This window comes from Rhea americana, unplaced genomic scaffold (assembly GCF_003343005.1).
Source record: "Rhea americana isolate MKP2758 unplaced genomic scaffold, rheAme1 scaffold_37, whole genome shotgun sequence".
In the NCBI taxonomy this organism is placed as follows: domain Eukaryota; kingdom Metazoa; phylum Chordata; class Aves; order Rheiformes; family Rheidae; genus Rhea; species Rhea americana.
In genome coordinates, this window is record NW_028186501.1 from 6,300,185 (window position 1) to 6,324,649 (window position 24,465).

The 24,465-nt window shown below is 39.0% G+C and overlaps 1 protein-coding gene across 2 annotated transcripts; it reads left to right on the forward strand.

The window, feature by feature from the left end:
- The first annotated feature begins 6 nt into the window (after positions 1-6).
- MAML1 (mastermind like transcriptional coactivator 1) lies at positions 7-24,146 on the forward strand. Of its 2 annotated transcripts, none has more exons than XM_085312890.1 (5): positions 7-354; positions 10,073-11,491; positions 13,562-13,831; positions 17,594-17,708; positions 19,765-24,146. In XM_085312890.1, the coding sequence occupies exons 1-5, from the start codon at positions 13-15 to the stop codon at positions 20,754-20,756; spliced, it is 3,138 nt and encodes a 1,045-aa protein (XP_085169016.1). In that variant the 5' UTR covers positions 7-12; the 3' UTR covers positions 20,757-24,146. The 2 variants fall into 2 exon arrangements, with proteins under 2 accessions (XP_085169016.1, XP_085169017.1); XM_085312891.1 differs by having other exon boundaries at positions 10,076-11,491.
- Positions 24,147-24,465: the final 319 nt, after the last annotated feature.

The window sequence follows — 24,465 nt, forward strand, 5'->3', positions numbered from 1 at the left end:
GCGCTCCGGTCCATGGTGCTGCCCCCTTGCCCCATGGCGGAGTTCGTGGTGCCGCGGCACAGCGCGGTGATGGAGCGGCTCCGCCGGCGCATCGAGCTCTGCCGGCGGCACCACAGCGCCTGCGAGTCCCGCTACCAGGCCGTGTCGCCGGAGCGCCTGGAGCTGGAGCGCCAGCAGACCTTCGCCCTGCACCAGCGCTGCCTGCAGGCCAAGGCCAAGCGGGCCGGCAAGCACCGGCAGCCGCCGCCTGCGCCGCCGCCGCCCGCCGGCAGCGCCGAGAGGAGCGGCGCCAACGGGCTGGACGCCGAGGCGGCGGGCGGCGAGCCGCACGGCCGGAGCAGCACGCTCATCGCGGTAAGCCGGGGCTGGGGGGCGGCGGGGAGCCGGGGGCGAGCCGCGGGCGGCGGCGGCGGCGGGGGGTCCGTGCCCGCGCCCTGCCGCTTAGCCGCCCGCGGGGGCTGCTGCGATTTCTGTCCTGTCATCTGTGCGCGCTGGCGGAGTGCGCAAAGCCCGCTGCGCTGAGGAGGAAGCGGGGGGAGCTCGCGTGGCGGCCTTGCGGCTGCTCCGGTCGTGCCGAGCTGCTCCCGGTGCAGCCTGCTGGGTTACGGTTCGAGCTAGGGCGCAGAAACTGTYGGGGGAACCGCGGTACTGTGAGCCCGCGGGGAATTTCTGTTTTGTTTATATCTTAGCTCAGGCGGTGGGTGCTCAGTGGGATCACTTTATATGAGGACACATTTCCTATCCCTGGTGAATTCATTTTTTTTCTTCCTTCTTAAAACAATGTCTCCATGAATTCTGCTGCACTTTGGAAAGAATTTTAGTCGAGTGGTGTTGGAAGGGCAGCTGCTTATTTGCTGGTCTCTAGTGGGTGTGAACGCTACGGGAATCCCACTCCACCCATTAAAAAACTGGCTTAGCTGAAAATCTTAATGTTTCTCTGGCTTCTCTAGCATTTCTGGTTGTCAGGATATATTCATACAGGTGTGTTTGTATGTTAAGGTAGCTGTTGCTTAACTGACTCCGAGCCCTTTAAATATACTCTGCTGTATTAATGTGTCAGTAATGTAGGTTAGTAGGATAATCTCTTAAAGGTTACCCACTGTCTTTCACAGAAGCAGGTATTTCTGCGTGATAACCTGCCTGAAATTGATATAATGCTGCTTTGTTGGGTTTTTTTTTTTCCTTTCTGGGCTCTAAGTTTTTTTTATTTGTGTATGGGGCTCTAACCATTAATAATGCATATTTTTGTTACGCACGCACAGAACTCTTTAACATGTCAAATCCTGTTGATTGAACTGCCACCATGCTGATGCTGGCATTAATATGATACGCTTTCAAGTTAACATGTATGTCAAATTGTGTTTTTATTACAGTCTGTATGCTTGAGTTTTTGAGCATGATCAAATTAGAACAGAAGAAGGGAGGTTGTGATTCTCTGCTGTCTTGGACCTCACTTAGCTGCAGATTTTAGAATAGTATCACTGTAGAAATTGCTGTACATGACATGGGGCACGCTGTCAGCTTTAAGGTAACTAGCCCTAGACAGGCATGTATGCGGTTTATAATATATTCAACATGAAATGAAAGGGGTGTTTGGCTGAATTGTTTCTCTTCTTGGTAACATATATATAAAAGAATCTAGGATGTACAGACTTTTCTGAAGACTAAAATCCTTATGATACAGTTAGAGCACTCATCCGATAGATAAAGAAAAATCTTGCAGGAAGAGTGTACAGTGATTCTGTAAAACTTTCCATGAAGCTGTTGTTTAGTAGGCTGATCTTGAATGTAAATTTGTGTCAGAACTTGGATGACTCAAACTCATGTTTTGTTATCCAAAGACTTGGTGGGATTTCTGTTTGCTTCTTTTCTGGGCTCTAAGTTTTTTGGGATTTTTTTGGGGAGGAGGGGGGCTCTAACTGCTAATAATGTGTATTTTTGTTACACACTCGCAGAGCTCTAACAAGTCAAATCCTGTTATTTAAACTGCCATTGTGCTTCTTCATATTGATTGATTCTCTAAAAGAAAGATGTCTCTGATTCATTGGTGGCATTTGTTTCAAATTGCTTTGGATGTGGATTTGATTTAATTAGCATCCATTATAATGAGGACTCTCAACAGCAATATGGTTTTGAAATACGGTGTGCATCTGGGGAAGCCCTTCTTGTGCAGGAAGCTGCTGCCAGTGGCCAATTTACACAACAGAAGAGGGCTTTAGTGTGTGAATGACTCTTCCTCGTGCTGGCCTGCTGTTTCCTTCTTAGGATACATGACTGTAAGCTTAATTGCAGCTGCTGATTCATCATCTCGTTACTAGGGCATAAAGTTGGTTTATTTAGTAATTCAAGTTTTGGAAAAAAAAATACGACACAACAAGAAGAAACCTCTACTGCTAATTTAATTCCTTTAGCATAAAGGGTTCCTCTCCAAGCTAGAAGTTGATGTTTTACCACTAGCAAGTGTGTAACTGTTATCAATATGAAGCACGTGCTGTGTAGGGGAAGGACATGGGTATGGTTTGCAGTGTTCAGTAAACTTTTGGATTACCACTAAAGTTATCTTGCTTTTAAAATATCCTGGACACATTTCTTTGAAAAGAGTGCTACTAGGACAACTAAATATGCATTATATCAGCTGTACTTTTATAACAGCACTATTGCTGCTGTATGATCAAGAGTTTTCWGTAAAGCTCCATATGAACCTTCTCTATAAACTAATGCTCTATATTGAAAGTAATGAAGCATTTATTTTGGTCTTTCAAAGAGAAAGSAGCTCATAAATAAGGATATGTGAGCTGCCAAATTATCTAGCATCTGATGGCTTGCAGCAGAGGCCCTGAAGCTGACTTGCAGCAAGTGTACACAGTGCACAGTGTGTACACTCCCAGATGCTCTACTTGGCAGCTTCAGAGGGGCTGGGGGAAAAGGACGAGCACCACCACCACTTCCTTTATAGCATATTTTATGATTTTTTGCATGGCCCAAATCAAATTTTTCTTCTAGTAGGCTTTTCTCTCTTTTAGGTCCTGCAACTGGATGGATTAGAGTCACAAACAGAAGAGACAGCTTCATCCTGTGTTTTCTTGCTCAATAATGCTAGAATTGGTACAGAAGTACCTCTGGTTGGTGCACCATGTAATCATGTCCTTTGTTTGATGGGAAAAAATGAAAAAATCTTAACCTTCCTCTTTTAAAAAACAAAACAAAACCAAAGAATTTGAGACCATTATTTAACAGAAAATGGAAAACCCAAAATGTGCTCCATCTTTCTGTTTAAGGTGACATTACTATAACTATGTTCAAAGCAGATGATGTTTAGTATTCTGTTTTGTCCCGTGTTCTAATCTTACATTTTTGAGAAACAGAAGTTGGAAAGAGAAAGGACTTGTCATCTATTACATTTTCTCCTCTTTGCCAGATTGTTTTGAGAAAGTTCATTTTAATACTTAGTTTAAATTCTGTACACTAGAAAGGTGGGCTTTCTTCTGTTTCTCTAGATTATAATCTGTAGTCTATGTATCTATATAAGTCAGTAGTCTAATACTGAGCAGAATGTATTTTCTTGAGCCATCAATGAGTTGCGTGTTAAGATCTGGATCTTTGTCCTCACTGTTTGTTTTGTGATGTGGTCTCTTGGTAGGAGAGCTGCTTGGTGTTTCTTACTATTTTTTTCACCTGTGAACAGTTGTTGTGTAGATGGTTTGCTTTGTCTAGGACTGCCACAAAACCACAAACTATTTCTGGAACGGGCAGAGAAGATCCAGTCAGTGGCCTGCCTTGGGAATGCTTTGTGTTAAATCTGAAGAGCAGTAGTATTTACTTGCGAGTTATAGAAGTCTGTGTAGTGAAAATAGCTAAGTTAACCTTAGCTGAGAAAAGGCATCAGGTAAAAGGTTTAAAAATAAGTTTAAATCTGAGGAAAGTGGAGAAACATATGTCTTGGTTTAAAAAGCCCTAACTAATAAATTTAAGGAAACGCTGCCTGGATTGTAATGACAAGCATTAAAAACATTCTGCTAACGAAACTCAGATTAGTATGTAACAGTTCAGAAGATCTGATTTTTGTGCGAGCTGTGGTACATGGGTGTTAAATTGTAAAATTATGTTTTACCACAAAAATAGCAAATTATTTCCACATTATTTATACATAACTATAGTACAGTTTTAGTCTTGCAACAATTGTTTATTTTTGCTGACAAGTCTGATAGTTTGTTGCCCAACAACTCGGACAGGTTTTTCTTTGTCTCCTTTTAATTTTCTGTGTGGTATTGTTGTATGTTTGAAACATTTCCCTTACTAGATTAGCTAGATATGCAGTGATGTTTCCTAAATTGTRAAGATCTGGGAGTGACTGCTCTGCTGCTGCTTTTTAAGTTCAAGTGAGGTGGAGGATCCGGCATTGCAGCTGAAGGCACAGCTTTCTTTTTTTCTTTTTCTTTTTTTTGATTCAGCAGAACAATTCCTGTAGCAGAAGCTGCCCCTTGTGACTAATGCAGGCTGGGATATTTATAGACATGCATATCCACAGCCCTCCTTCACTCCAGCAGGCAGTCACCCAAACACAAAAGTCTTCTGGAATTAAAGTAAAAGTCAAAATTAAAATTAGTCCAGCAGTTTGGTTCTGACAGCATACTAGAATGCAGAAACACAGTTGGTAACAAAATGCTTTCCTTGCAAGGAGAGCGTGACTTTGAAAGCTGCATGTAGGTGCTCAGTAAGTGGAGAGTTCTTAGTGTGTCATGTAGTCAAAATATCGTGATTCCTATCCAGTATGCATATATTATGATTCCTGATAGCTGCGTTGTTGTTCCAGCTCAAGAGGTTGTCATCTTTATTCTTGTCCTTGGCCAGGGAGGAGAGGAGAATCTCACTGTGTCTGTACTGTTAGCTGCTCTGCTCTGTGGGAGCTTTTCTCTTCTAGTACGCTAGTGCTTCCACTAGAAACAAACTAGATATATTCTGTTTTAATTTCTCCTTCCAGATATCTAGACTGGAAGGCATAACTGGAACTAGACTTTTATTATTGTATTTGGAGATTAGTACAGCATTCGTTCCTTTGCAAATGGTCAGCATTACATCTCTTGGTGATACTTCATCATAAATCTTTGTAGWCATAATTTAATTCTAAGCCTGGAATGGTAAACTTATTTCAAATAAAATGCAAAAAATGTAAAGGTCTACTAAACCCTGTAAGAGTATTTGAACTTCTTTAACACATACTTTAAGAACAAAACAACAATTACAAAGCCTAAAAGATGCAGTATAAAAGACAGGTTTTTTAAAAATAGTTTTGTTTCTGTAATTTTCCTAGGGATTTTTCTGCAAAAATTGAACTTATGTTCAGTTTCTATAATTATTTTCTGCCTTCAATTACCAGTTTCAAAGTACAGCAAATTATTGGATTTCTAGAAAAGTAGTTTGAGTCAACTGTCTTCGATAGTTTAAAATACTATAGTTTGAAAGACTTCATGCTTTTAAGAAAATAACATGAAATAATATTTCATGCCTGTTAAGTTCTAACACAGTGAAATGATGTYGGCTCCAGATGATTTTCTGAAAGTAATTTAAAGCATTGTGTATTTGACATTTGTTTTTTGACTTCTGCAGTAATCTTTTCCTCTTTTTTAAAAAGTGGAACAACTTTGTGCCGCTGTTAGTAGCAATAAGTGAACTCTTGCGATCGAGGTGACCCTTTCCCCTCTTTCTCCAGTGCAGTAAGAACACTGTGCTGGATTCTGAGTTTTGAACTCCGTCAGTTAATTTGCCAATYGAAAAGCTCGAGATCGAGATTTAAATCTTCTCTATTTCTTGTTCTTTGGCTTCTGTATTAGTTTGTGGCCAGTGTTTATGAAATCTGACAACTTGTCTGTGCAGTAAGACTGCAATATAGATGTATGTCATTGCCTTAAACCCATCAGTTTCAGCACAAAGTTTGACTATAGCTTATCAGAATAATTCCTGCAGTCTGTCCCATGCTGTCCATTTTTAGGAGCCCRATGGAAGCCCTGTCATGTGATGGGGCGTGCATCCATCCCTGCATCTTAGTCCTGTGTCCCAGTCGTGTGTAGCATGCATGTGCGTTGAATTATAAGATCGGACACTGYTTGTTTTGGACATTGCTTGTTAGCGAGGGAAAATACCTGCATTTTGTTARTCTGTTCATGTATTGGTCACGCCAGGAATCCGCAGTTGTGGCCTGAGCTGAGTTTGTACTTCTGCCAAGTGAATGTATCTGTTAATCAAGTTGTGGAGTGTCTATTTTTGGTCATGTGATCAAAACGTAGCTCTGATTATGTGATAGGGAGGAGATGCTGCATATGGCCCTTGAGTGCCTCTTCRTGAGACTGTCCTGTCTTGGCCTGAAGGATTGAGACCTGTCTACATTCTTTTTTGCATGGCTGCTATACCTATTCAAATACTCAGGATAAATGCTTTTTTACATATCAATATTGGGCAAGATTAAATACTCTTGCTGCAGAGAATTTGGAGGTTCATCTTTTATTGGGAAGCTGAGTAGGCTGAAAGAACAGGGAAGGCATTTCTGTATCCCGTGTTGTGACAATGGAAAAAATTGCTTCATGTGTTGTAAATAACATTGATCCTACTAAGAAGACTGAGCAGCATATCAGATGGCCCCATGCTGACAAAATGATGGTAGACAAAAAGTTTAAAGCTAAAAGGATTTTCTTAGTCTAGTAGTGAATTGATTTTTTTTTCCTATGCCTGTGTTCTTTTTTGAATTTTGTCAGATGAAAACAGGTTTTTCTTGCCATGAAAACTCTGTTGGGGCTGCTTGTTATGTTCGTAGTTTGTCGTCTGACTTGTATCTCTCAATCTCTATGCTATCTTTTTTCCCTCAAAACTGGCTTTAGGTAGAGCCAGATGCACAGTGCAAGAACTGTATTTAACACGTTTATTTTCCTCTTTAGAAGTTGAGAGCTGAAATGGTGTGGAAGAAGTGGTACCTCTTAAGAGAAGGTTACATTACTTGCAGTACAGTTGTATGAATGTATTAGTTGTGAGAATTTCAGGTTATATCACTTGGAAAGTTAAAAATGAATAAACAGAAGGTATCAGAATGTATTTCCGCTGGCAGATGAGAAGGAACTTCTAGCCTTTGGCACCTGCAAATTTTTGTACTACTGTCTTGGGGGAAGGAAGGAGAATGGACCGCTCTATTACCGAGTAGCTTGTAGGCATATGTAGGTTAGTTTTACGTTAGTTAGCTGACTATATTGCAGGCAGCGTAACTGTAGTGGCGTAAACCTCAGTATAGAGGAATTGCTGCCATATCCAGGTACACTTTTGSCTTTTGTTTTTTTAATGTGAAAAATGAAGTAGCATGCAAGTGCAGTTGGTAAATAGCTTCTAAAATTCAGATGTTAAGTGTACTATTAAGAACTGGGTTCTATATTTCTTCATACAGATAAGCAGATTGTTGTCTTATGGGTGTATTGGCTCTCTTGTATAGGTAGGATTTCTTCCAAATGATCTTAGATATGGCTAAGGTAAAGCAAGGTAGGAAGCAGTCAACCCAAATTTTTACCTCACTAGTGAAGTTATGAATGTTTCTTTTCYTTTTCTTCTCTTTTTTTGACAAATATAGTTAGAGGTGAAGGAATGACTTTGTCTAGAGCAACTGATGCTAATCAATTCAGAACGAGATATCTGAGCATTACRATGACCGCTGATGCCCATATAGATTTGAAAGCTCCTAGGATTTGAGAGACAGACAGCATGAGAGTGCGTGATGGATATTAGGGGTCTGCATCTTTATCTAGACTACAAKAAGTGCAGCCTATCAGCACGAAGGGGTTAGTCTTAGACTAGTTAGCTGTATATATTGCAAGTGATGTAGGTGCAGTAGCAAAGACCTTTGCATAGATTAGTTTCTGGAATACTTGTTCARTATCATAGATGGGTTCTGCAGCCTGTGGTGAACCGTGTGCAAGTGCAGTGGTAATTCTAGCAAAATCCTAGTTGGCTTGAGTTGTCTACATGAATTATAATTGCAGCAGCACCTTCAGTGAGGGCATATTCTTCTCACAGTTGAAGCAAATTTCTACAAGAAAACAGAATATGTTCAGTGTACGAAGTAAACTTGTATGTCAGTTTTAAAGGAGTGTGTTTTTTTTCCTAATGATTTAGAGTTAAGGAGGATCCTTTTCCAATCCTTGAGGGATTGACTCATCATATGACCTTGGGCAAATTACTCATCCACCTTGAGCTTCAGTTTTCCCAGTTGGAATATTAAGTAAACAATAGGAAACTTGCTGAAAGCCAAATGTTGCGATTGAATTAAAGCTCCCTCGCTCTTTGTTCCTGTTTTGCCTTTTTATGAAAAAGACAATTTTTCAAATTCTTTGAAGTCGGTATTCGAAAAATTCTCTTTAGTCTGCTACTCTATGCTGCAAATCTAATATTGAGATTAAAGAGTTCCAGCCTCCTTTTCAAATATACACCTCCTCTTACACTGCTATGCTGCCATTTCCATGAAGAGTCTAAAAGATCCTGCTCTCCTGGAAGCTGCAGTCGATCTCTCAGTTGAAAGTAAGATTTTACCATTTGCCTATACAAGCATTRAATGGTGTTTCTTTCTGAGATCAGCTAATAGTAGACTGTTTAAATAAAAATTATCTGCGAAAAAGCCTTCTGTCCCTAAATTGAAGTGTGTTGTTGCACAGGCAAGTGCTGTAAAATTCTGAAAATTTGTACTGGCTCTACGTACTACCTTTTGCTTGAGTGCTGAGATCTTGAGGTTTCCCCTGTTTGTTCTTGAATGAGACAGTTTTCCCCAAGGGTTAGTGGACTGTAATATTAATAAGTAATATTAAATGTAATAAGTAATATTAAAATAAACATGCTTTTCTTGAGGTTTGTTTAATGAGCTGCTTTTCTACCATTTGAGAGAACTGCTGTGCAGCAAACCACAAGGACTGCACAAGCTGTCTGGACAGGTAGCTTTTCATGGAGATTTTCCTCTTGTGTCTGCCTGAGGATTGAAAAGGCATCTCTAACAGGTCAGGGAAGCTAGTGGGAGCTCTGCTTTAAACACATTACTCCATTTGAGCAGCATCTATGCCCTACTGGTTTGTCTCTGTTAGTGTAGCAATCCCAGGAGAAGCAAAGCAAAAAAGCGAAATGTGTTTTTTTTCTTTTCTTTTTTTTTCAGAAGGCACCTGGGGGAAGGAGAAGTTTATAGACATCTTTGTGTGTATGAATTGTGTTTTCAGATATATTTTATGTCATTGGGAGGAAGTTTACACTTGAGAGAACGTTGCCAGAAACGTGAAGTTGAACAAAGGGTCCCAAACTGTGGTTGTGAAATTGAGATCCTATTGCTGTTCCCTCTAGTTGCTTCTAGGTGGCACTACAAGAAAAAGAATAGGAGAATTCACTAGAAATGAGACAAGCTGACTGGTGCTCTAGTTGTTTTTGTGCATGACTAGCAGCTGGCAAACGTAGGAAGAAAAAAGAGGAATAAACTTATTCTGCTGTGATACAATCGATTGAACTCAATCTTTAGATAAGTATGAAGCACTCACTGACAGACTGATTTTGCTTAGTGCCAAAAATGTGGTTGTGTATGAAATTTACACAGATCTCCTCCAAAAATCATAATCACAGTAAAACTGCTGGTTTTCTCAAAGTATTTGGACTTGTGACTCCTTTATAAAGCAGTCCTATCGCACAATTAGACTTTGAATAAATTAAACAAAAGTTTTTTTTCCTCAGGCAAATTTTGGATYTTAAGTTTTCAATAGTTTTGCATTGTGAAGAAGAGAAGATATAATATGTTCTGGTTCGTAGAAATCTCTCAACATTTTTATTGTTTTCAAATTATTTGTCAGCTTTTGTTTTTGTTTGAAGAAAGTGGTCATGTTTGATCTAGTTACATACTTGAGGTTTATCCTAGCAGATTGTATAAGGATGTCATCTTGTGTGATGATTTGTAAGACAAATTAACCTTTTTTTCCAAAAAGTATTCAGAGTTGGAGTACTTTCTGTTAAGAAATAATTATTCTAATGTATGAAGTAACTTCTGTATAACTAAATAACTTCTTTTTTTTAGCAGCTCCATGAGACTGTGAAAAGAAAGCTTGATAGTGCTGCTTCCCCTCAGAATGGAGACCAGCAGAATGGCTATGGTGACGTATTTTCTGTGTCAAAGAAACTACGTCGTGATGATGGTCTTGGTGGAGTAAGTGGTTCTTCTAATGGAATACCCCCTGTGTCTCCACTGCATCATCTTGATAAGAAATCTTCCGGTGGAGACACCTTACAACTAAATGGAAAACATTCGATGGGACTAGATGGCATTAGCAAAAAGTGTCTTCCAGATTCCAACCTGCAGATGAATGGAGGTGGTGATGCTGATGACTCTTTTCCTTTGAGTTTGAACAAAGAACTCAAGCAGGAGCCTGTAGATGATCTTCCCTGTATGATTGCTGGAGCAGGGGGTTCTATTTCTCAGAACAACTTGATGCCTGATCTTAATCTTAATGAGCAAGAATGGAAGGAGCTTATTGATGAGCTTAATAGATCAGTGCCTGATGAAGACATGAAGGATCTTTTTAATGAAGATTTTGAAGAGAAAAAGGATGTGGATTCTTCAAATTCAGCTGCACAGACTCCATTGCCACAAGATATTAACATAAAGACTGAGTTTTCCCCAGCAGCCTTTGAACAGGAACAGATGGGATCTCCGCAGGTTAGATCCACTTCTTCAGGTTCAGCATTCATTGGTGCTGCTTCTGTACCTGTAAGTGCTGCTTCTCCAGCAGTTGGTAGTTCTCAGGCTATGTTTCAGCCTTCCAGTCAGTCAATGACTGAAAATCCTAACCAGCCCATGATGCAGGCATCAAACCACTCTCAGAATGTCCAGAGGCCTCTCCCTAATGTGTTGTTATCTGGGAAGGGCACAGGAAGTGCCAAAGAAATGTCCTCTGCTCATCAACTTCAGCAGATTGCTGCCAAGCAGAAGAGAGACCAGATGTTACARAACCAGCAACAAGCTTCACAAGTCCACCAAACTAATCAGATGTCTAGCTGGCAACAGTCTGGGCCTTCTCACAGTCCACTGGCTGTCCCATATACCATGGAAAATCCCACCAGTCCTTCAGTTTACCAGGCAGACTTCAACAATCAGAAGCTCATGATGTCTAATATGGGAAATAAAAGTTCACCAAGAGCTGGAGGCAACTATCATGTGAGTATGCTGGGTCATCAGCAAAACAACTTGAACCAAAACCCTGTGAATAGTCAAGGCTCTATGCTAGACTATGGAAACACCAAGCCTCTTTCACATTACAAAGTGGAATGTGAACAGGGAGTCACAGTACCTGCTCAGAACAAGACTTCCATGTTGGCTTACATACAACAACGCCAGCAGCCRCCACTGCCTCATGTGAACGATGACCAAAATGGAATGATCTTGCTGAAACCGAAGTCTGGAAACATTACCTACCGACCTCTCTTGCCACACAGTCAGGTGAATGTTCTGATTTTTGTTACCTTTGTCCAGTAGCGGATTTAAGGTTTTGCAAGAGGATGTTGGATAGGTAAGATTAGAGTACAGATTACTTAGTAATATTTCACAACAGTTGGCACTCTTTTTTTTTTTTTAAGTGAAAATTAGAATATGAGAGAAGAATTGAGAACTGTATTTTCTGCTGAGGTCAGTTTTAATACCTGATTCTAAGTCATGCTGGTAACTTGTGATTACCATCTTAATATACTTTGTGGGCAACGAATTTTGTCACATCTTGTAGAAGTTACTGTTTGCAAAGATAAATAGATACTTTGTAAACTTTGGCTTAAAATAGCTTTTATAAAACTGTGGTGTTAAACATTCTCAAAGAAGCTTTGCTTTCCTTGCCTTCTTTTCAGGCTCTGACTTCTGTCAGAGTTGACTTACTATAAACAGATGTGTCTCAAGCTGTTTTTTTTTTGAAGAGGGTGAGAGCTCTGTTGCTTTTAGTGGRGGGGATTTTCTTTGGGCCTTTTCAAATTTAAGAATTTGTATTAGTCAAATGGTAGGAATTGGGRAAGCATGAGAAGGGATCCATCTTTAAGAATGAAGTTAGTAGTAATATTTGTGCTGAAGTAATGCTTCAGGTTTTTTCCTGTAAAGAAGTGTCAGTTGTGCTTGTTTGTCTTATGACATATAAAGGATTTTATGATAATAAATACCAGYGTACAGCTGATATTACAAGTATCCTGCAGGTGAAATCTATGTAGTGGATGGAGGGGAAGAGAATTGGAAATTTGTAATTTGCGCCTGTTATGCACATACTGGATGACTTTTTGRGGAAAAAAGGTCTTTGTTATAAGAATTAAAACTCTTCTAGCAAAAGATGTTGAAGCTCCTACTCTAGTTTTGTTGCCTTAAAAGGCAAAGCARAAAAGAAAAACAGTGACAGAAATATCTGGTTAATCTGTGGAAAAGATCACACTGATATAAAAGTGAGACCAATGTATGCTTGGTAAGATGCAGATAAGTTAAATCCCCCTAAAATCTATGGGAAGCAACAATCTTAACATTTTGGTGGAAGATGAAGGGGAAGGGTTGGGATGATTGTGTGTGTCGTATCTCCCTTTCACCAAGAACCTGGAAGGTGACCTTGCATACACATTGCCATGCTTGCATTGAAGTAACAAAAATATTAATTAACACTTCTGGTGAATTTGTCAAAAGCTTGCATATAGAACAACTTGAACAACACAGCATTAACTATATTTGGCTTGTGATCTCTGATGAAACAGCAAGGAGTAAAAACCAACAGCCCAGCACATTAGCTAAATTCTAGTTTTGAAAGTGATATTTAACRTAATTAGAGTTGAGGCTGAACTGTGCTTAAAAATGACAAAAATTGCCAGTCAAATTTCAAATGGATTTGCTGGTACAAAGAGGACAGTATCAAGTCTTAATTACTTCATGTCATTTTTACTTAGTGGTAATTGATTTTTTCCCCCCCCCCCAATTTCTATTCTTCAAAAAAACGGACACTTATAAAGAAAAGTAATAAAACTCGGTTAATTCTGCAGTAGTATTTCTGTGGAAGGTAGTAGTGATTGCATTGCTGGAAAAGATGCATTAGACTCTTCATTTTGGTCAGTGACAAGTCGTMTTCCCCTTAAGCTGAAAATATTAAGTACTGTATTACTAACAAAAGCAACTTCAAGAGGAGAGGCATAAACACTTTCTGAATTAAATTGTGTCAAAAAAGATAGGATTTAAATGTTTAGCATAAAGATARTTTAAAACAGTGTTTGAAATTCTGCTGCTGAAGTTAACTGAATTTGGTGGATCTGAAGAGCTGTTTGTAACTGGCAGTATTCCTCCTGCTGATTAGAAGCATACAAAAGCTATATGCGTCTGTCTGAGTTKGAATTTGGGAAGTATGGTAAGTGAGATTGAAGTTAACACCTCTTTTCCTAAATGTTGGAGAGCTTATGACATTAACTTCAAGCTCTCACTTTTATGTCTGGCAATTGATAAATGGGGCTTTGGCTGTCTTTGATTACCTGAATTGAAAGTGTCATTCTTTGTGTTCTGCAGGATCAAACCCCTTCTCCTAATGTTCCTCGTGTTCCTGTTTCTGTCCCGGGCCCTGGCGTTGGTGCCCAGCCTCCCACAGTGTCCATGGCAGGTAACCACAGCAGCACACCGTATCTCAGCAATCAGCAGCAAGCAGTAGTGATGAAGCAACACCAAATGCTGATGGACCAGCAGAAGCAAAGGGAGCAGCAACAAAAGCACTTGCTCATAGAGCAACAGAAGCAGCAATTTCTAATGGGGCAGAGACAGCAGCATCTTCTAGCTGAGCAGGTAAGAGGAGACAGTCTTTTGCCTTTGCACTGATTTGCTTTGGCAGACTGAAGCAGTGCTTGAAATCTTGCAGAATAGTTATCACCTTGCAAAATGGGGTGTAAACTACAAGGCATTTTGGTGTCATAAAAGTAATTGCTGTTTTATATGCTTATATAGAGTATCTCAAATACATTTAACTGCCAAGACTTGGTTTTTCTGCTATTGCAAGACTCAGTTGTGAATGAAGAGTATAAAACAGGTGGAATTTACTTGTRTGGAAATGCAAGACARTAACTACAGGRAGAGGAGGTATCATATCAATGAGGRTGTGATCCTTTATGAAGGAAGACAGGTAAATGAAATCGGAGCAAAACAAAARACAAGGTTGGGATACTGTTGATGTGTTTCCAGAGCTCTGAAAATGGAAGCAGTAAGTATAGATGGACTCAGTACACTGAATATGCCTTCTGCTTTCTTCTGTGTATGTGCCACAGAATTATGTTTCAAATTTTGAAATGTCTTTCATTTTTGATGGGGGGGGGAGTTGATTAACCAACTGATCAACTCTGCTACCCTTTAGATTGTGCAGAAAGGTGCTTCTTTGTCTCTTGGAAGCAGTCTCCTTGTGTGAATCTATCTAAGCTTTAAACCTTTTGCAAGTCTTTCAGTTGRAAATCAGCCCAGAGGGCCTTAATCCCATTATCTGTGCTTTTGTATATCCTTTAAAAAAAAAGAAAAAGAAAAACACAAGCCTGTTCCAGAAACTRTATGCATGAAAAAATTATCCGTGTCTAGTATGGAGGAAATGTGAAATTAATTTTCAAAGACATGCAAGACCCAGGAAGAACCTGCTATTCACATCTTGTGGGGGGGAGGTGTAATGATCTGTATTGCTGAAAAGTGTTATTTTTGAGAATAATGAAGAAAAGAGCCAATAATTTAAAGAAAAGCCAATGAACTGCATAAATGCCCAAGAATAAAAAAGGCACATTGAAATGCTTTGGAGTCCTTCAAATAATAACATTTGGAAATATGTCATTTCCTTAGTTTAAAGCACTGTTAGAAGCTGAAAAATTTAAACATTTTCAGTTTTTATAGTTGAGAGTTGTCCTGGTAGATAGGATTTTCACTATAATAKTAGTATGGAAAATGAGCTGGAGAGAGAAGGTCGGATAATGATTGTTGAAAAATGTTAGGTTTTAATGAGGCAACAGTCCATCAGAAACTTTAAGAAAGAAGGAGGAAATGACACTCTCCTCCAAACTGAAAATATATGTACGAGATCTTGAATGAGGAGTGTCTGCAGTATTGTAGGCTGTAGTTATGTAAAGTCCTGGCCAATCTCTCTTTTGACCGTGTGTGATACCTTCGCTAGAGCTAAGGCTAGCTTGAGCACTGTTGCTAATTTGGAGCCAGAAAAAAACCCTCAATTCTTGACCCATTGTAAAACATGAGATTATCATTGGTCATACATGTATGTTAGTTAAAAATGCTTACTACGGACTGAGCTGAAGGAATATTGTGGTGGAAAAAATATTGCGCACTGTGAATATGCTCTCAAAGTCTGTGCAAGACAAAGAATGCCCAAGTCATCACTGAGCTCAGAGTTACTGTATGATTTCTGTATGATCTATTAATTCATTGTAAATCCAGCACTTTAWGTAAATCATTCAGTTCTTTACTTTCTATGTTAATATCAAATGATRAAAATCAGTAGTATTTATACTTTCCCAAAATGTGGACAAACAGATGCCCTTTGAAAGAAGGTGGGGCGAGGAAAGACGACATGTTGGCATCCTGTTTGCYGTTGTGTGGCACTGATGAATGGGTGACTTGCAATGTCTAGCTGGGCTGTGACTCAGTTTTCTTAGCTAAGTAATGGACTTAGTTTGATACTGATATCAAACCTCTTAATATCAGAGCTCTTAACAGAAGGATGTGTATTAACAGGGTGATWAATAACATCTCTTAAACAATGTTGATTTTTTTTTCCTTCCTATTTCCTGCCTCTTAGCCAGAAATACACTATGTGTTGCTATAGTGAATATCAGTATTAAACATTATTTCTGTCCTAGTTACAATGACTGCGATTAACTTGTATCTTTGTACAGTGATGCTGAGACTTTGAACCCAAATGAAGGAGCAGCTTTGCTTTGGAGCTCCTTGCTGGTCAGACTTGGATACTGCATTTGTGACATTCCTTGGTCTTGCACTGCCCAGTCACCCTGGATCGTGTTCGCGTTCTAATTTGAAATTTAATTTTTCATATGCCTACGATAGYGGAAGTAGTTTTACGAAAAGGCTTCTGAAACAATTGGTCTCTTTTGCAAGAGAACTGTAGTTTCTAGCAACTTCTGTGCCATTCCCTGCCACTCTAAAGCTTTCTTTGCGTTTGCTGTTTGGCAGCCTTTTTTGCTGAGCCAGATAGCACGAGTTCATGCTTTCTGTGGATCTGTGGCATCTCTGCCTGGCTTCTGTGGCCAGCCTYGTTCAGGTTTGACTGGTCCTGCAGGCGGCAAGTCTTTTCTGTGAGGGAGCCTGTGCTCTTCATTCCTCTGCATGCCTCAACAWCTTCTTAGTTGCGGATCTATTTAAAAGCATGGTAGAGACATGTATCTGCCTACTTGCTACGTTGTGCTAGTCTTTTTAAAGGCTTCTTGCTTGCTCCTTTGCCCCAGTATTCTTGGAAGGGAATTTCTGTCCCCTTCTATGCCCTGGGCAGCCTTTTAGGCAAGTAGGCCTAAAACCATGGTTGAGCATGGTATCACTTCTTAGTTTTCCCAAAACTTAGTCTGACTGAATCTCATCTCTGGAATAAAAGCCAGAAATATTGCCCCTTAGGTGTTTCATATTGTAAAAGCAACTTTTTGGCTGCTTAACGGCGCACTAAGAGATCTCGATAGCATAGTCTCATGCACTCTTTCGCACGTGTGCACTCTCTCCCTTTCTTCCTCTAAAGGCTTAAAATTTCCTTTTGCCCCAGAAGTATTTCTTATAGAAGGTCTACTTGTTTTGTTTTCCTGATTTATTATAACTTAGATACAAATTGGATACTTTGAAGAGACTAAATTATTTTGAATCATTATTAGACTTTGTTTCTGTTGAATTAGTGAGCTGTTAACAAAATGGTTCTGAATGGTGATTATGAATCTGCATAGCTTCTGTTATAAACTGTCGTGCAATTACCTGTAATCTAGGAAAACCTGTGGTGTATAAGAATTTGGCTTTGTATTTTCTTTTTTTGAAAACAAAGACTAGAAAATATTTATATCTTCATTTTTTACTTTCCTTTGTAACACTGGTAATTTTGACTTGTATTTTTACTTTAGATATCTTTTTAAAATTAAATTTTGAGGGCAAGGAGCAAAAAGTGTATGTGATTTTTATTTTTATTTTTTTAATACACGCTCATTTTTGCTCTCTTGCTTTGTTCCAGTTAGTATCTTTAGAGGATTTCTGAAAATATCTGTTGAATGTATTACTGTTTGAAAGGCTAACATCCCTGATTTCAGTGTTTTGAAGGGATCAGATATGCATTGCAATAGCTTCTGTAATGCATATTGCTGTCCTCTTGTCTCAGAGTTCCTAGTTTTGTCCTTAATCAGACTAAATTGATTATTTGAACCTTCAGAAAAAACAAACTTTTTTTTTAGTGCTGCTGAAAACCCTGTAATTACCAGCTCCTCGTGAAAATATGCAGATCTCTTGATCCTTATCTAAGAGAGTAGTAGCCCTTGAGAAAAACTTCACTTGTTTTCTTTTGTATTGAACCTCTCCTAGGAGAAACAGCGGCACCAGCAAGAGCAACAACTGCAGAGGCACCTGACTCGACCACCTCCTCAGTATCAGGATCAGTCACAGAATCCTTACCAGCAACAGGTTGGACAGTTCACAGGTAAACAGATATGGCAATTGAATTAGTGGCTAAAAAAAAGAAAGAAAAAAGAAATAAGGACTGAAAGCAAGGTGTCTTCAAAATTCCTTGTAATTATTTAATGTATCATCTTCCTGTGTTGTTCTGCCTTAATGTTTGGAGCTATACTGTGATTCAGTTGAAAATGATAAACTTTCTTTGTCCCTGGTATCTCATTCAGGTCAACTTACGCTGCTGATTCTTTAATATAGCTTTGGTAAAATTCTTAAGCACCTTTGTTTTTCTAAAGATCTTTTTATATCCCCCTTTCCCTTTACAGACTGTAAATTCTCCTTAACTTTCTTGCATTAGTGTGATGTTAGGATTCATTTTTTCTGAAACCTAACATTGCTTCTGCTTGTATTTATTGCAGACAATCATTAACAAAAAATACATGATTTATTATGTCCTTCACCTACCAGGATGAATTTCAAACTCTTAATGTTTTTAGCCCTGCTATCTTTAGAGGGGGATTCAAGCTCTAATTCTCTTCATTACATATTGGTATCCTGTGTGGGTTTTTTGTAGAAGAAATTTGCTCTGTATTTAGTGTACTAACACTGATAAATAAAAGATGGTGTTACCATTAAACTAAAATAGCATTATGAATGTGAAAGAACTAGAGAGCAATTAAAAACCAAAACACTCATCTCTACCTAACAAATCCTTACCTAACAGGGTACTCAGAAGCTACTTCTCTCTTTTTCTGAATAAATCAAAAGTACAGAAAACGTGCTTATTCCCATCCTTCTATGGCCTTGCTCTTATATTCCTCCAGGAATTAACACTGAAGGGGAAAGATGCAGGTAGAAAGATAATCTCTTTCTTGCGTGTTCATGACTATGCGGTGCCTAGTAGAGCTGTAATTGAATTTTGTTACTTAACTGAGAAAACTTGATACTAATAAAAAAAGGGATTGTGTGTTAACTGTGGTAAGTAGCATTCTAAAAGATTCCACCAAAAATTTGTTTTTGTCAGCTTTTTCACAGAAATACAGAGGTAGATCTGTTGTAATACATGTTGCCATAATGAATATCAATATATTAAAATTTTCCTGGTTGTAATGACTAAACTACTCTTTGCATCTCAAATCCTGGTATGTATACTTCCTCTTCACTGTACCATTCCAGTAAGACTACTTTTTCTTTTCTGTAACACTGCTTTTACTGTATGCTTTAACTGATTTAAATCAGTGAAGAGCTAATGTTTTTAAGTTCTCTTAAAATACAGAGATTTTGCAGCTGGAAGGAAAGTACTAGTGTAGGTAAGCTTCCCTTAGTTGACTCTAGTTGACTTACTTCACAGACATTTCTGTATTTTATTTTAGTTTTCCTCCCTCTCCCTTATTGGTTTCTTTCAATATGGAGAGCTCTCTTCTACAAGAGCAACATTTTTACTCAGAGTTGACAAGGGCAAAGGTCTATTTATTTATTTATTTTGRTTTGCACAGTATTATTTTTGCAAATCATACTGTGTGATTATCAGTCTTTGCATATTAACATAGTGAATGTTTAACCATGGAAATCCCAAAGATATTTGACAAAATATTGCTGAAAGTTATATAAACCAGAAGAACTCTCTGAAATTATGAAAGAGTAGGACTGGAAATACCACAGTGGAACAGTGAGATACATTGTCAGTTATTCTGTACATACACAGTGTATTTGCAGTACGGTGTTCTTAGGAGCCTAGGATATTGTGCATGCACTTTGGAGTATGTGTGTATGCTTCTGTTCACAAAGAAATATTGGGGTCCTTGTTTTAAGCCTTTTTTTTTCAGAATAATGCTGAACTCCCAGAAATGACATCCTAATTTTTTAGGATGTTGTCATATATGTGTTGGAGATCAATTTGGAGGTGCTAACTGAGGCAGCAGTTGACACTTTCTCTTCAATTGAAGTACTGCTGTCTATCAGTTCCATAAAATGGTTTATATAGTGTAGCTGCATCTCCTTTCTGGAGTATAAGGTCAACAGGCCTAGACTGACTCTGGTTGGACTGAGCTAGTTAATAAACAAAACACTTCTCTGTGTTTCAGGGTCATCTTCAGCCATGCCTGGGGTAAGTAATTTAGGACAGTCCAACTCAAGTAGTCCACGGATGTTTCCTCAGACCCAGAACATGATCCAGATGGGACCTGGACACAGTTCTGTTCCTCCACTCCAGTCAGGCTCCAGTCAGCAGGATCGAGGTGTGACTCAGTATAACAGTATGCAAAACATGCAGCGTGGGGGATTGTACAATTTGGCATCTGGTATGACGCAGATGGTTCCACAGCATGCAGCTCAAAGTGCCAATGGACAGCCACCAATGCAGAGACAAGGCAGCTTGGGCCAGGGTGCTGCTGTTTCTGCTGGATATGGGCAGAATACCTTAGCAAACTCAAGTATTTCTCAGCAGCACAATAAAGGTGCACTGAATCCAACTTTATCTAAGCCACAGATGGCAAGAGTATCAGCTGCTATGGGGGCTCAAAATCCGTCTTGGCAACACCAAGGTATCCCTAATATTAACAGCCAGACGCAAGGAAACAGTGGCTTAGGACCATTTACTGCCAGCTCCTCTTTCCACATGCAACAAACTCATCTAAAGATGGCGAACCAACAGTTTGCTCAAGGAATGCCTCAGGTAAGCCTAAGCACCAGCAGACCGATGACCTCTATGAATGCTGCTGTCTCTGGGCAAATGTTGTCGTCATCTTTAGGCGCACAGCAGCGGACAAACCCACCTACGCAGCAGCAGGTACCCTCACAGCAAGTCTTGCCTGGCATGAACCAGACTGTTTCAGATCTGACTGCTTTCAACCAGAATCCAAATCAGCAACTGCCCAATAGAGGTAATCTGCACTGTAGCCAAGGGTACCCTGTGAGGACAACCAGCCAAGAGCTACCTTTTGCCTACAGCAACCAGTCGGGCAATAATGGACTTCAGAACTTAACTGGTGACACGGATCTGATAGACTCTTTGCTGAAAAACAGGACTTCAGAGGAGTGGATGAATGATTTGGATGAGTTGTTAGGAACACATTAAAACGGGGCTGGGGGGACTACTTTTTTATTATTTCATGGAATATAAATGACACTTGGACCAAAAAACCTGTGGCGTTGAGGAGACTTGCAGGCATTAGAGGTAAATGGTTTGGAAAGGGACTGGAGCTGCTTCTCAATGAATGCTGATGTATGGTAATGGCGTACCCAAGCAGGTCTGCAGGAATAGTGTGTTTTATCTTGATGTCTCTAGGTTGTCGCACATCTGAACAGGTCAAACAGAATTGTGCGTGTCCTGGCCAGCCTTTCAGAAATCTCACTTGCAGTGTTCTGAAAATACATTTTTTTTAATTATTTAAAAATAAAATTCCACAGAAATAGTTCAGAAAGAAAGCAAATAGTTGCACAAACTGTGGTTAGGGCTTAGTCTCCTGCAGCTATTACTTGTGATCGCTATTGTTCATAGCTTGACATGCTATTACAGTAGTTCCATCAAACTTCTGACTTTTTATTTGAGAAGAGGGTGTATTGCAAGATGTTTTCAGTTTTTTTCATCGCTGAAGTGTGTGCCTGTTCTCTCAAAAAGCAAGTGATATTTCACAGTAAATCTTTCTAGATGCTGGCGATAGATGAAAGAAAGTATTAAAACCTGGCCAGTTAGCCTAGGTAGTCGTCTTAATAGATTGTAGTTTTTTAAGCTGCAGTTTGCACTCTGTTTTAGAGGGGCACAGTTTTTGGCTTATACCTTGCTGTGTTTAAAGGGGGAATTTCTTATGGGAGAACTTTTAAACTATAGTAGGTTTAACATGAATTGTAAAGCCATTTACTTTGCACCTGTTTCTTCATAACTTATTTCCAAAGGTAGTTGTATTTAAATGAAGGCTTTGCTTCATGACAGTTCATCTTGTTGTTTTTTTTGTCATAAAATGTAAAACTAACTTTTGAGATCAGTTCATTCCCAAAAGTTACCAGTGACATCATGAGCACAAGACTTTGTCACTTCAGGATCAAATGAGGAAAAAAGAATTTTGGCTGAGAGGTGAAAAGTCCTTATCAGCAGTAGTAGCACAGGCAGCCTGGGAGTACTTGTCAGGATTGCTCCAATATGGAAGTTTCCCCCCTTTAAATACCTTTTTTTAATACTAGGTTATGAGTTTAATAATCTTTCTATTGACAGGTGGGTTTACTTCTTTAATATCCCTTGAAGCAGATGCTGGTCCTTCAGCTCAGCCCAAGGAGACCCTCTCATTCACATGTTGGGGTCAGTCCCAGAAAGGACAAAAACACAGTGGGAACAGTCAGTGTTCCAGASTATCTACCAAAAAAAAAATCCCCTATCCACCAACAAACCACCTTGCCTTAACATTTGTTTTAAAATGAAAATAAAGTTGAAAGCTTTTGTTTTAAATGCACGAATACCTCTTCCCTTTCTAAATCCACTTTTTTTTGGAAAACTCTTTTCAATTTTCTAACCAAACCTAGCATTGTGATTTAAAAGCAATTTCCTTCARCACAGACCGGCTTCTTCAGGAGTTCTCTGCTGCAGAGAAATGAGAGGATTTTTTTTTTCCTGAATGGGAGAGGAGAAGTGAAGGATGATAACATTGAATTTGAAGAAGGAAAATATTTTACTGTATCTGCAGCTTCTTTATCAGACAATTTGCACTTTTAAAAACTGCTTTTTAACACTAATATTTTAACCCTTTCCAGATATGCATGGAACATGGTTTGTCCTGCACACTTACCTAGTGTGAATTAGTTATGCTCTGTTAAACAGATTTGATACTGTATCATGTTGAACTGTTGGTGAAAAATGTACATTGATCAGTGGATCCCACCGCTGAATAGTGGATAAAACTTCACTGAAGCAGACTTAATCCCTTGTAGAGCTTTTGGAAGGATAACATAGTTCGTATTTGGATGGGAAAATGAAAGTGTTAGTGACATTGGTTGTTGACACTCTTCTGATATTTTCTAGAATAAGTAGTTGATATGCAAATAATGATGCTAATTTTTCTTTTACTGTCAATCTAAGAAAAGAGCTAGTGAGTTTGGTTGACTATTAAGTTGAACCAAAAACTGGTCCAAGGTAAGTGTCATTAGAAGAGTATAGATAAACTAGCAATGGCAGGGGAAGGAGTATGTGCTGTATTTTTATTTTTAATGGTTAACTTTGCACCAGTGTGCCTTCCCTTCCTTTTGGAGGTGCTTGGGACCTCATAATTTCAAGTGGCATCCTGTAGTGTCACTTTTTTTCCTCCCCCTTACAAACACTTCAGAGAAATAACAGGGTAGGAGGACTCGAATTTTTCTTTCTTCCCTGTTTAGGTTGTGGTGAAATCTGCTACATTCTCCGGTAGATTTTTCCCACCGAAAATATTTGAGTAAGTCCAAACACAGTCCATCTAGTTGTGATTTCATAATTGGAGGGAAAGAACATCTGCTCTTTGCATTATGACTACCAAAAAGGCAATCCAGCTAAATGTGCAGGAAAATGCAGATGTACTCTTTCCTCCACTGTTTCTGGAAGTTAAGGTGGATATTGCCCTGCTTGACCAGAGGGTTTGTTCAGGAAGATATCTAGATTTGATGACGGGGCCTTGTCTGTAGTGGCCATGGTACTGTTGAACTAAATTTAAGTGTGATTGTAGGTAAACTGGCTTGTAATGCCCATTGGTCTTTTGTATGTGATCGGGATCCTAACAGCATTTAACCTGGTAGAAAAAAAAAACAACCCTTCTGTTTTTGGTCCCTGTCCACATAATATGATCAAATTATTAGAAATATGGTATCACTGTAACAATGTTGAAACAGTTCAATGGAAATGAAAATATGGTTTGGATGTACATTGGTGTGTGGATAGGGCTGGGCTTTGCCTTTATGCCCTCTCACATGTAACTATCTGTACATGCATTTGGGCTTTCCATATGCTGCAGCTTCAGAGCAATAAATGTAGCTCTCCTGAACTTTACCTAGCCAGCCGCCCATGGCTTTATTTATAAACTGCGGTTTTGGTTGGGTAGGAAAGGTGAGTGTCACTGTGCAACATCCACTGCCTTCCAAAAACCACAATTCAATTGAAAAGGGTGCTCAAAATTTTGTTATACACATTTCCTTTGTGTAAATAAATGTTTACAATTTTATATTAAAGATTTGAATAAGAGTTAGATCTTCTGACTGTATATTTTTTACTTTTTATAGATTTTAAAACTATAATTCTTTATATATGTGTTTGGGGGGGTATATGGTAAGTTTTATGCTTGTAAATGGAGAACAGTTGAATTTGCTAACCTTTATGATTTTTTTTGTCATTGAAATGTATAAAGAGTCCATTAATCCCCTTATTCTTTTACTACAATTACTGGTGCACACCAAAAAAATCCTTCACTTCTGTTTTATCATTATAAAATAAATATTTTGCTAGTGTATTAAACATATGGTGTGACTTTATACATTTGTGTAAACTGAGCAAAGAGTTCTGCATTGTTGTTCCTAGTGAGATGGTTTCCTTCATCCTAATATAGAATTATAGTTAGCCAGTTACTCAAATCTTTCTGCCATGTCTTACCAATTTTTATGATTTCAGAAAGTCTGTTTAAACAGGCTAGTACTAGATTAAAAGATAGGCTTTAAAAAGCTTTAATTCAAAARCAAGACTAAAGTTTAAGCCATACCTACTGTTTCTTGACTATTGTCTCTTTTAATGAAATTAAAGCTGTTAAGCTCAGAAATATGTCTGCAGAGGATACTGT